Below are 13876 nucleotides of genomic sequence, written 5' to 3'. Positions count from 1 at the left end.
CCAACCTGTGTACCTAACATAGTATCTCCCATCCTGTGCCCCCCCAGTCCTGGATCCTGAGGTTGAACTTGATACCCCTGACACTGAGGGTATAGGACCCAGTTGGAGAGGGCACACTGTGCCAAAGGCACAGGCTTGTGGGGACTGGGTGCGTGGGAGGGATGCTGTGGGCCATAGTATTGAGGACACTGGGGGCCATATTTATACTTTTTGACGCAAAACTGGGCTAGCGCAGTTTTACGTCAAAAAAATTAGCGCCGGCTAACACCATTCTGAAGCGCCATGCGGGCGCCGTATTTAATCAATGACGTTAGCCGCCGGCGCTGCCTGGTGTGCGTGGAAAAAAACGACGTACACCAGGCAGCGCCGGCGTAGGGGGATATGGAGCTTGGGCGTCAAAAAATGGGGCAAGTCAGGCTGAGGCAAATTTTTCGCCTCAGCCCGATTTGCGCCATTTTTTTCGACTCCCAACCCCCATAGAAATGACTCCTGTCTTAGCAAAGACAGGAGTCATGCCCCCTTGCCCAATGGCCATGCCCAGGGGACTTCTGTCCCCTGGGCATGGTCATTGGGCATAGTGGCATGTAGGGGGGCACAAATCAGGCCCCCCTATGCCAATTAAAAAATAATAATAATACTTACCGGAACTTACCTTAATGTCCCTGGGATGGGTCCCTCCAGCCTTGGGTGTCCTCCTGGGGTGGGCAAGGGTGACAGGGGGTGTCCCTGGGGGCATGGGAGGGCACCTCTGGGCTCCTTCTGAGCCCACAGGTCCCTTAATGCCTGCCTTGTCCAGGCGCTAAAAAATGGCGCAAAAGCGGCTGTACGTAATTTTTTATGACCCGCCCACTCCCGGGCGTCAATTTTGCCCGGGAGTGTAAATACACCACACATGCCTCGGAGTCAATTTTTTAGACGGGAACGCCTACCTTGCATATCATTAACGCAAAGTAGGTGTCCACGCAAAAAAATGACGCAAACTCCATGGACTTTGGCGCTAGACGCGTCTAACGCCAAAGTATAAATATGGAGTTAGTTTTGCGGCGGAATTGCGTAAAAAAAACCAACGCAATTCCGGCGCAAACAGAGTATAAATATGCCCCTGGGTCTGCCATCGGCAAAGGCACTATCAGCTGCGTCTTGATGGTCTATCAGGAGTCCCAAGGTGTTTTGAACCAAGTTTTCACAGAACTCGAGAAAATGAAGCAGATGCAGTGGGACATGCATAGGGACATGAACGTATATCTGGAGGCCACCTTGGCAACAGGGCTTTTATCCCACAATCTACCCCTTCCTTTGGGCCAAGTACATCAGGCACGACTACATCTGCAGCAGCCATAGGAAGGGAGGCCCTGTCAGAGGCACAACATGCCTCAGACACCCCTTCCTCTGCAGTAGCTTATTCCCCCTCTCGCAAATGGGGATATCCATGTAAGAATCCAGGAGGTGTGGATGGTAAGACACCCACCACTACCAGCAAACATTCTCTTCCATAATAATCTCCTTTGTGTGCCACACATTCCCTCTGTTGACTGATCCTGAACCATTTTACACTTCCAATGGGAGGAGTACTGTTGACTTTGAACTTCCAATGGTGTGGCATCTACTCCATGTCTTACCGCTTCACTTCACTTTAATTTCCCTTCATGCACCAATTTTAATTTGTCTGTGCACTGCAATAAATACACCCGTCACAAACTCTTTGACTGCTATCATTAATTTCACATTTTGCCATGTAAATATGTCAGACCATATAAACCATACTATGATGATCCAAGGTACTTGTACAAGCAGGGACATGTTGCATGCTCACAGTGTCCAGCTCAGGACTACACACGTTCCACACAAACATATACATACAAGTGTCTTGTCAAAGTAGAAATTGTATTGCATCGGTCAGCACAAAGACTGTCAACATGTCTGCAGCTTAGCAAATCATGCCTGTATTAATCATACTGGGTAAGGGTACAAATTCACAGGTACAGACCTCCAGACCATGGAAGGATGAGATGTTACAGACATTGTTCTGTAGAATAGGACATCATTTAGGTGGTTGATGTCATCAGCTGGAGCCATATCGCCAACCACACAAAAGTATTCCAGCATCATATCAAGCAAGACTCTGGCAGATGGCAGTACAACTGTTTCTGATCACAGGGTTACTACAATCCAGTGATTGTGCAGCTGATGGTATGACACAAACAAATGTCAGTGATGTCCCACAGGCACTTTGTTCTAAAATTATGTAACACATTAACAGCTATGTATAGGTGATACAAAAAGAGTGTTTAGCCAATGTGAAGGGAAACTAACATGATTTTGGCCTATAACTAGATTTTATCTGAACACACAATGATGCATTAGTGCCACCACGTGGCCAGGAACATGTCCAATGGTATTTTCTAGATGTCCATCCTATCACTGTGCAAGCTGTCTTGGCACAGGTCTCCCTCACTCAAAATCTGTGACCTACATTCCCTGGAACATTCCATGTCCACTTTGTATGTCTGAACAGCATCGCATACCTGCCAATGTCACAACTCTGACATGCCCATGTAATGTGATGGTGCCTGAACAAAAAAAAAAAACAAGGAGTATAGACATGAAAACCATACACATGACGCAGGTCACATGGCAAGCATCTGGATAACAAAGTACATCACAATAATTTGGACACAAACAAAGCAACATCATCAACATGTGGATGTGCTAAAAGCTATCTCAACAAACAGCCTTTGGCATATTTTGCCTGAGCATCAGCTCCCTAAGTATTTCCAAGGATTTACTACCTACATCATCATTACTACAGTTCACTGTACAGTCCAAGGCATGACTTCTCGTGACATACTTATACTCACAAGAAGGAGTTGTTGAAGAAATTTTGTTGCAAGTCAGCTTCTTCCTCTTCACCATTATCACCTCCAACTGGCATTTCAGGATTTTCAACTGCTGGCACTGCAGACTCACCTTCGTCTGAGATGTAAGTGACACTCCTTCGCAGGGCGAGGTTATGGAGCATGCCGCATGCCACTGTGATCTGACACACTTTCCCGGGTGATTAGAGGAGGGCTCCACCAGACCCGTCCACTCTGCCCAATGTGTTCCTCAATGGGCCTCATTGAAGTGGATTTCCCCTGGCCTAGTTGGATTCCTCAGTGGTGTTAACAACCAAGGACTGTTTAGGAATGCTGAGTCTCCTGTTTTGTAATGAGACATGTGCCACAATTAGTCACTTACTTCATGATTGTAGCCCCAGACATTGCACACACAAAATCAGGACAGATGTGTCTTACCAACCAGCCAGGCCCTCTCTGGTTGCAGATGAGACATCAGCTCTGGTTGCAGATGAGACATCAGCTGGGGAAAGAGAATGGTGCTGTTCTGCATTACAAGGGAATCATTCGTTGATCCTGGTAACAGGGCAGAAACATTTGATATGTAAAGATGTAGAGATCTGACAGGCATAAACTTGCACATTGATAGAATGGAAGTTCTTCATGTTCCAATAGACATGTTTACTGGCTTGCTGTGGCCCCAAAGCAACATGTGTCCCATCAACATAAAGGTCAGCCTTCACAGTGACCACATTTTCAAGTCTGGGGAACCTAATATAGCTGTCAATGTGTTTCAGCAGTACTGATAGCACATCTCTCAACACAAGACTGAACATAGGTTGGGATATGCTACCAGATATGGCCAGTGTATGTTGGAAGGACCCTGTGGCCAGGAATTGTAATACTGCCATGAGTCTCACAATGGGTGGTGTGTATGTTGGATTAATTTTTTTTAGTCATTATATTGGGCTCCAACTGACGACATAAATCCACAATTGTCTGCCGATTCATACAGAACATTTTGATAACATAACATTCTTCCATGGTCCGAAGGCCTGGCAGTGGACGGCAGACTGGAGCTTGTTGCCTCCTCCCTCTCCCAGGGTACCTATTTATGACATGAGATGAGCTGGAGCATTAGTAAATGTGTACGCACAAACCTAGAAGATTTATAAAAAAAAAGGCCATGTGGCAGTGCAGGAATGACTGGAATGACAATACACACATTACAGATCAAAGCTGTCTACAGCTCACGGCCCAGTTGGGGCCCCATGGTGATCTTCACATGTATGTACAACATAGATTTTGACACCACCCAACTATCTACTACTCATGTGCCCCTCTAAGTTTGACAGTCCATACCAACTGCCAAAAAAAAGTCACCAGCGGTGAACCGTGAACCACCATTTTAAGTCATCTGTGACCAGCATGACACTACACTTCGGATTGTGTCTGTGATTCTAAATGACAGGGCTTCTGCAGATATGTTGAGAGGTTTTAACACTTCTTTAGATGTTGTGATGCACAGAAAGGTCCACAACAATGTGATTACAACAGTTAAAATGGCAGACGCCTGACCCCCTTCATTGGACATTAGGAACCGTTGGTGGTTATGACCGCGGCGGACACAGCCATAGGCTGAAGCTGTTGCCTGTGACGGTAACTGACCAATGGTTGTGTCCATGGGCGGTGATGAACGCGTACATGGCGTACATGTATGCTGGATTTGGCAAAAACACTCACTAGACTCCTGACACTGCTGCCATTAACACCTTCACCACGTCAGCTCCTGTGTGCTGCCTCTGCCAGCATAATGCCCTAGCAAGCAGGGGAAAGGGCCCCAGCCTTCACTCCAGAGGAGGAGGTCCTACCCCTATATGACCAACTCTTTGGCTCACCAGAGGAACAGGTAAGGCCCTCATAGCCATATGTGCCTCTGTTCTATGCACCCCTTCCTTTTGCCTAGGTTACAATGTGCCTCTGAGTGTTAGTGAGTTGTATGGGGTGCCTATTGACACGTTACTATTGTGTTTTGTGATAAGGTATTGATCCAACTCCTGTTGCATACATATACCTAGGCAAGCAGACTTTACAGACACACAATTATGTATTTTTTACATGATTTTTGAAAATGAAGGCCAACATGTATTTCCATTACAGAATAAGCTGGCTATGTATGCAGTTTGAGTCTTATTAGGAACTTGTCATCGAAGTGTATAGTCACACAGAACACTCAGGACACATGTAGCCTTGCCAAACAGCTGTACGAGAAGTATGTTAAACTCACAGTACCCTTCTGAGTGCCACACAACCCTGTACTCACAGAGGATGGGCACAGGATGTAATGTAATGCATGGAATTGCTGGAAATGTGAGTGTCCTGTTAGTTCTGCATGCTCAGCCTACAGATGACAAATAATGTCAGATGTGCTACTCGTATCTGAGATAGATCAGGCTGGGTCCATATTACTGTGGCTAAGCCGCTGTGGCCAAGCCACTGTGGTCCCTAGACCAGTCCCTGTAGACCAGCAGATCCTTGGATGTGGCCAAAATGTGTCTTCAGAGTCAAGACTTGGCCAGAATGCCTTCGTCCATTTGCCTTATTAGGAATGGGAAAGACTCCTCCATGACCTACTACATTTGTCTATTAACCACCATTGTCAATGTGTGTCATTGACTTACAACAGTCACCTTACTCACACAGCTCTGTTTTCACCTGTTCATGACTCACATTTGTACAGTACAGGCATATTTCATGACTGACCAACCTACAGTGCAGATACTTTTGTAGTTTTAGGGAAAGCATTCCATGTGTCTCACTGGCTTTGTCACATGCAACTAAACAAGCAGAATATACCTTGGTATGTTTGATGTCATCTTTGTAGGTGTGAAACATATGGTAACATGTGTGTGCAGGGATACTAGTGCATACAACACAAACCCACTCAGGAGTGGTATTTTCATTCCGTTGGGTAGCCCACATGTCTACAGTCGCACAGGGAAGAGGCTTCCCATCTCACCCATGCCAGTCCTTTCCTTATCACTTAAGTGTAAGGGGTGATGTACATTATGGTATTTGCTTGGAGGGATTGTATACATTGAGTCAAACTGGCTGAATGTAAATGCCTCTGTCCAGTCATGGCCAAGGAGCTTGCCTGAAGAAGGTCACAATCGTGTGTTGTGTTTCATTGTGGTTCACATCACAGTACATATTGCTTGTGCCTGGGCTACGTAATATTATTGGGCTTTCTCAGTCAGTATAGGTCCTGAGCAGGGTTGTGGGTTAGTCTGCAGGTGACTCCAAAAGTGTGTATTTATGCTCCTCTGCCTGTCACCGTGTATGTTTTACAATTGTTGTCTGTTGACAAATACAAAATGGTTGTGGTTGGTGTTTGTAAAATGTGTGTGCCACAGAAATTTGTTCAAGAAAATGGATTTGTGACCTGTTAATTTGCCTTTAGCACCCATACAGGTCAACCCCCATCAGAAGCAAGGATTTGAAAAGCCATTGCCTAGAAGTGCAGACCCTGGGGGTCCATTGTCAGTGGTCACCTGCTGTTGGAAGAGGTGGGAGAATCTAAGACACTGGGCCCAGAAGATTGCAGAGGTCCAACTGGGGGAGCTCCCCCAATGTGGGCAGGTTGTATGTCAGAGCCTGACCCCCTAATGGCCCACATTCGGGCGGTGGTCTACCCGGAGCTTGATGGACATTTGAGGGAGTAAAGCAGCAAGGGGTGAGACCTGTGCATATTGTTGCCTGTAACATTGCTAAGTTGATGTGTAAGGTTCTGCCATCTCCCCCTGAAGTTTGGGGATGGGCCATGTGTGACTCACAAGATGAGTGTCTGTTTGTGTAGGTTTGGAAGTTGTTGGATGGTGTAGGCCTTGCCTATTGACCCAGTGACCTAGGACACAATAGAGTACAGTCCTCAACCAATTTACTCTCAAGGGCCAATACATGGCTGGGTACAGTGATAAATTAGGTCATGTTGGTTGTTGTTGTGTGTGTAATTTATACACAACAGTCCACTATTCTTCAGTGTGACAACCCAAACATGAGATACTAGATCATTGTCCTGAGCCATGTGTCTCCTCAAGTGAGTATATTGACATCTCTTCCCCAAATGCCACTTGTCCTGCGTGTTTCACAAGTGCTGGTGCCTCACTACTGTCTGTTGTGTGAAGGTACCCATCATACATGTGACAGGGAATGCATTGCTCTTTGGGTGCAGTCAAAAAACAATACTTTTACTTGGTAAGTGTTGAATGTCCGTTGACATAATTTTGGTAACTTCACTGTTGTCATCAGTCCTTGTGGCTACATATTGGCATGTGTACCTTTCCATTTGGCCAAATATTTTTCACTGCTGTATCATGCATGGTCTACCTGTCTTCACAGGATGATGTCTGAATTCTCTTACATATGTGTGCATGCCAACATGTATGTGGAATTGGACATATGTCAAGGGCCACAGTTTATGTTGTGCCATAGGCAGGAGTGTGTCACCATTGATTGTTGACTCACACATACCCTCTGCCATCATTGCATGTTATTTTGCAGGTCCAACTGCAGTAGCAATGAAGGGCATGTCAGGTAGGACTACAGTTCTTACCCTCAAGGTGCAATTTGATGCCAGTGATGTTGTATCATGTAGCAAAATGCTTTGCACATGTGAAATATTGAAGGTTTTGACATGCATCATGGATTGACTTGCAGTCATATGGGGACCATATGTGGTTGTGTACAACAATTCATCCAAGGCAAATTGTATTTGCATGACAAAAAGAGACAGTGACATGGCTTCCTATTGGGCAACACGCTAAGTACCCATAACAAGTACTTGTGAATGCCTGGTCCTCTGCAGCATTCAAGCTACTATTGTCTTCTACTGATGCAATCAAAGTACGGTATTGCCCTCAGTACCAATCATGAGTGGTGATTTCCCTGGGGCTACCAGAATCACTGTGGTGTGGAGTTAGTAGACATAGATCTCTGACATTTTACCCAACTTGTCTCCAGTGTAGATTTCTGTGCAAGATGTGTTATGTATCTGGACAACATTTGTACAACTTCTGGGGGTCCATTTACACAATTCACATATAACGGAGTGACCATTGTATATACTTTTTACAGTGTGACATGGGTATTTTCATGCCACCCTCTTCTGGCTACTGTACTGCTTTCAGCAACACGGCTGGGTGACATGGCTATCATTTCTTTATGGTGTGGCATTGGGGATATGTAATATTGCTGTATGCATCACCTTCTGTGGGATCAGTGGAAAGGAACTTGTGTGATAATGGGTAACTGAGGGATGATACGTGAGTCAAACCATTGAAGGTGATGATGTCTCCTACTTGGTCAATGGTTACTTTGGTTACACAACTTCAGCTATGTAATTGGAGTTGTATGTGACTCAGAATTTCCTGAGGGCAACAGTTGACAGTTCATGTAGCATGAATGCGTACAGTGTGGCAAATGTTGGAGCCCCTTTGACGGAGCTTGGTGGCTACTGTACATTGTGATGATGTTTGCTAATCACAGCTGTTGTTCAAGTCTAATCAGGCACATGTGTTGACCCTATTTGTCTATGATATTTCAGCATCATCCCAGGCAAGCCAAGGAGACAGGGCTGTGCCAAGTGGGCTGGCTACAGTACCTCCAGTCATGATACCACCAACACGGAGAGCCTCAGTGGCCCGGAGAGTGAGAGGAGTGCCATAGAGGCCACTGGACCAACATAGTCATCATCAGACTCTTCCTCCAATGGCCGCTCCTTGTGGTGGCGGGCCCACCAGGATCTGTACCTGTTGCATCCTTTTCTACCATTCCCATTTATATCTCCACCCTCTCTGTTGCTTCCCACCCAGTTAGCTGTGTCTGCACACCAATGAGGGTGGGTGTCTCCTTTGCCACGGGCACCTCACTCCCTGCCTCTGTTGCCCTTTCTACCCTGAGTGAGAAGGTTAATGACCTCCTGAGGAGTATCTCTGTGGGTCAGACTGCCATTCTGAATGCCATTCGGGTGCAGGGCAGCCAGCTCCAGCAGATGGCTTCATACCTGGAAGGCATTCAAAGTGCAATTGCTGGCCTACAGAGATCTTTTCAGGCTTTTGCCTCCTCACTGACGGCAGTCATCCACCCCTCACAATCTTCCCCTCACCACCTACCTCTTCCCAATCCAAATTTCCTCATCCCCTACCTGTCCCAAGCACACAGACACATCCACAGGCACCCACCTCTACACGCATAAACAGCACACATAAACACAAGCACCACAAAACACACCACTACAGAAGCACTCAAAGTTCACTCACACAGAACACAACCACCAACATTCCCACAGATACCACCAGCACTTTCCTGGGTGATTAGAAGAGGGCTCCACCAGTCCCGTCCACTCTGCCCTCTATGTTCTTTCATGGGCCTCATTGAAGCGGATTTCCCCCGGCGTAGTAGGAATCCTCAGTGGTGTTAACAACCAAGGACAGTTTGGGTATACCGAGTCTCCTGTTTTGGTATGATACACACCACAGACACCAGACACCATACTCACGGATACTACCACATCACCCAGTGCCAGAATAAACACACCCGCCGTACCCCCAGGTACTATCCCAACACCCACACACACAGACAGCACATCCACCATACCCCCAGACATCACTCCAACACCCACACATAGACAGCATATCCACAATATCCCCAGACATCACCCAACACCCAAACACAGAGCCACGACTCCCACATTACTTAGCACCTCCACCTCACAGCCTCCACACACCCACAAAGAAAACACCCACACTCACACATGCAACAGACACCACCAAAACCCAACCATACCTCAGATACGCACATACTAGCAGGATCGCATCAACACTCACAAGCAACACAACTCCCTAAAGCTCCAAAACCCAATCCCTCCTATTGACCCTCCCCATTTTCCCAAAGAAAATTTCCTTTTCGACCTTGCCCTTTACCTGTGACCTCCAGCCCCCCTCCCAAACCTAAGAAGAACCCAGCCACATCCCAACCCATCCCTTCCACATCCAAGTCCTCCCTTGCTGGCCCAAGCAAGCTCCCATACCCCTCCCACCCCAAGAAGAAATCCATCCTCCCAAGAAAAAGCCCACCCCGAAATCCAACCCCACCCCACCCTAGACTGATCCTTGAGGTGCCTGCATGCCCACTTGATGTCCCTTACTGTGGAGGTTGGCTGGCTGTGATTGGAGTCCAGCTGGGGAATAATACCTGTGCAAGAACACATTTTTGGACTGGCCTATAGCCTTTTCATTCTCATTTTTATATTAAATAAACCTAAATTGCTTTTTTGGATACACATTTGTCCTACCATTACATTACTACCTTTTGGTTGTTCCTGAGTTATTTGCTTTATATGTGTACAGTTGTGTGTGTTGCAACATGATTGTTGTTGCATTTGCGGTGGTTTGCAAGATCAGACTTTGAGGGCGGTGCTGGAGTCACCCAGGACAAGGGTGGATGTTCACTGTATGGATATGTGGGAATAAATCCAATTGGGGTGTCATTGCATTGTTTTGCTTGATATGGTAAGTATTTCACCTTAGGTTGGCCAATGTCAGCATGTATTGCTTATGAATTTGTCTCCCCAGTGTGGATTGGACATTCGTGTCATGGGTGTAAGCCAGAGTTTTATATGTCCACACAGGAAGGGTGCTCTATATTGCTATCTTGGTATACATTTGACTAATTATGTGTCCATTTTGATGTGTGTACTTTGCAGCTACTTTATCAAGATGTGTGACCAATGCTGTTGCTGTTGTATTTGCTTTCTTGACTTACACTTGCACATTTAAGAGATGGCCATGCCAATTGGCTCTACTATTGGTTGTCCCTGAGAGACATGAAGGGTCAGTTCCTGTGTAAATGGGTTTTTAGGGGTGTGTGCAAAGTGCAGTGTGTCCCAGGGCAGCATCCTTCTTGGAGTTCCCCCCATCTCTATTGTGCAGGTATTGTTAACATTGTGAACTTTGGATATTTGTCTCAAAAATATTGAACATCCCATTGACCTTCCATTGAATTGCAATGTGGGTGATATGTGTGGGTCCATCACAGTAATGTTTCATGTAAGGTATGTTTATGTTACCTGACTATATATGTGTGTGGGTTAAACATCATGACAGTCCATGGCATGTGAATAATGTGAGAGTGTCAGTGTAATTATGTGTTATGTTGATGTGGTGTTGCTGTTGTGTGACACAATGTTCTGTACACTTCACTGTCCATAACACTGGCTGTGCAGACATGTGTGTTTTTGTAGAGTGTGTTGGTGCAGTGTCATGCCATGTTGCTGTGTATGGGTCAAACGTTTTGTATAACTCTGACCTGGGATACATGGTTACTGTACTTTGTCCACGGGGCATAACCCACAAATCATGTGAATGATGGGGCAATGATCTGTGGTGCACATCGTAATGGAAACACTGTCTCTGCCAGCCTCATCATCGGACTGTCTTGCCACTGCGGCGGTCTAAGCTGCTTGGCAGGATTGCATCAGTCTTTTGTCTGTGGAACTGCATGCATCATAATAGGGTGGTCTGACTGCCAACCTGACCATGGTCAGACGGTCACCATGGTGGTCCACAGACTGCCAAACTCGTAATCAGGCCCTTAGTGCTGTTTGATAAAGAAATACCAAATCAGTTAGATTTTGTAGATTTAAAGGGGGGGCAACTGAAAACAGATTTCATAAAGAACACAGTCCAGACTCACCAATCATAAAGGAAACTGGCTAAATGAGACAAAATAAATACACTTAACAATCACTAATACATGGTTGCTTATTCATTGACAAATCGGGGCAAAATATCTTTAAATAGTGCATAAAAAGTTATGCAGTTATACCAATATATCTACTGGAAGTATAGAACAAATGTACATGTGCACTGCTAAATTGAGCCATTGAAGAACAAACGAAATACTAATATGTATGTATCATTACAGTCAGTAGACCTACTGGTATCAAATCATTGCTTGCACAGAAAATCCCAACAATAATTTCAAGAAGAGCTATTTACAGAAGCAACCATGGAGGTAGTATCATGCTGATGCAACTGAGCTGTATTCTTCAATGTTACTAAGGTCCTTGATAATGCTATTACGTTTGAAGATCTTCCTGCATTCTGCTGTTCAGAAAAGTTTGCACATCACTACCTTGTCTTGTTTTTTTAACTGTCTATGTTGGATATGACTCCGGTAATGACAAAGTCCGACCTTGAGATTTTGAGTGGTCTGGCCTACAGAGATCAAATTACAGGAATAGCAGATTGCATAGATGTATCAACATGGCATTAACATAATTTCCCATGGGGTTTTCTTTAATTCCCTGCCTTCATGCATATTTATGGGCTATTGGCCTAGAGCAATGCACCAGTTTTACAAAATAAGGTGTATTCCTGTCCTTTCCCTCTGCGCTGGTGAAGAATTATCTGCCTAGCGCTAGCGTGCCTGCTTTGCACGCAGGATGGTTTTGTTTTGCTCAACCGACTGCAACACCCATGGAACGCCTCCTGGCGCAGAGTAAGGCAACACAGCAACTTGTGCTTCTTTGTCTTACTGCATATCTAAGAAGCAATGAAAAGCCACACAAAGTGGCTTTGCGTGGCCTCACAGACATGGTTGAGAGGCTTGCGCTCAAGGATTGTCAAAAAGTGATGGTCCGGCAGCAAGACTCTCCTGTCTCTGATAGCAAAAAGCTGAAACTCAAAAGTGTAAATTACTCAAAAGTGTAAATTACCTTTGTGGCTCAGGCCCAAAACATTTAAGGCCAAATCTTCCTTCCTTAAGTCACAAACAGAACAAGATAGTAAACTTTGAGATTGCCAAACAACAAAAGGATTTGGACCCAAGAGTAAGAAAACTGAACTCTCTTTACCAAGAACTTCAACAAAAGATCCATCCCACACTAGAGCGTATAGGTTCAATGCAATTTCTTATTAGATTCTTCTAATCAATGACTCCCTAGCCAAAGGCACAGCACAGAGAGTCTAAAACATAACAGGTCACCCTCTCCTCGAAAATCCTAGAGGTAAACCCTGAACATCTGAAAAATTTCTAACTGGTAACTGATCTTAGCAGAAATACTGGAAAACTGCATTTCAACACAACTCAAACATTTCATTAATGAACACAGCTTATTTGACAATCAGCAGTCTGTCCTACTGGACAATGGAGACACGTATCTACTCATCTTCCTTGTGCTATCCACATTTGTTCCATCAGCAGCATTCAACACAATCAATCCCAATATCCTACTTAACACTCAAGTACAGAATGGACATAAACAGCAGATTGTTGAGATCATTTTCCTCACACCTGGAAAAATTATTTCAACAAATAAAGCTGCATAAGAGCTTATCAGAGCCTCCACAAGTTGGTGCTCCTTACAGTTCTACCTTACCTCCAATCCTCTTGAGTCTGTCCCTGGAACCTCTTACGATGCCTCTTCAAAATTCAACCATCTTGGATCATCTCTTGAGACACTACACAGCTATATTTAAAAGTCTTCTCTATAGAAAATATTTACTCTCAGTGCAAACTTAAAAAATGTCTAATGCTGTATCCAATACTGTATGCTGATCTACCACCTGAATTAAAATCTTGTGAAGACTGACCTCTTTCTAATCTCCAATTCTTAGAGCTAGACCTCTGTCCAAAGATGACTGAACTTGATAAGCATATACTAGACGGCAAACCTAAAACTATTGAATGCACACAGTCTCTAAGCATCACTGTTGACAAAACTCTGAACCTACAGCACACATAAACATCATAACACAATAGTCCTCATAATCAGTTCTGACTTCTCAAAAGATGTGTATCTTTAATTTCAGGCTCAGACTTTAAAAAGGTATTCAGCCTCTAGTTATGTGGAGGTAAGACCATGGTAGTTTGTTACTCACGAATGTTCCCAAAGCTCAGAAAAAGGCGATCCTCCATTCTGCAGTATGACTGATCTCAAATGTAAAATGCCTCAATCACATTACTCCTGCGCTCACTTCTCT

General features: G+C 45.0%; 1 protein-coding gene across 1 annotated transcript in view; it reads left to right on the top strand.

Moving 5' to 3' along the window:
- The first annotated feature begins 4711 nt into the window (after positions 1–4711).
- LOC138249001 (extracellular calcium-sensing receptor-like) overlaps positions 4712–13876 on the top strand; it is a 177656-nt gene continuing 168491 nt past the window's right edge. The window contains 1 exon segment of the mRNA XM_069203056.1: positions 4712–4743. Within this exon segment, the coding sequence (XP_069059157.1) occupies positions 4712–4743 (32 nt within the window).

This window comes from Pleurodeles waltl, chromosome 8, assembly GCF_031143425.1.
Source record: "Pleurodeles waltl isolate 20211129_DDA chromosome 8, aPleWal1.hap1.20221129, whole genome shotgun sequence".
Classification (NCBI taxonomy): Eukaryota; Metazoa; Chordata; class Amphibia; order Caudata; family Salamandridae; genus Pleurodeles; species Pleurodeles waltl.
The sequence above is the reverse complement of the archived record's forward strand: the minus strand, read 5'-3'. Positions and strand labels throughout refer to the sequence as shown.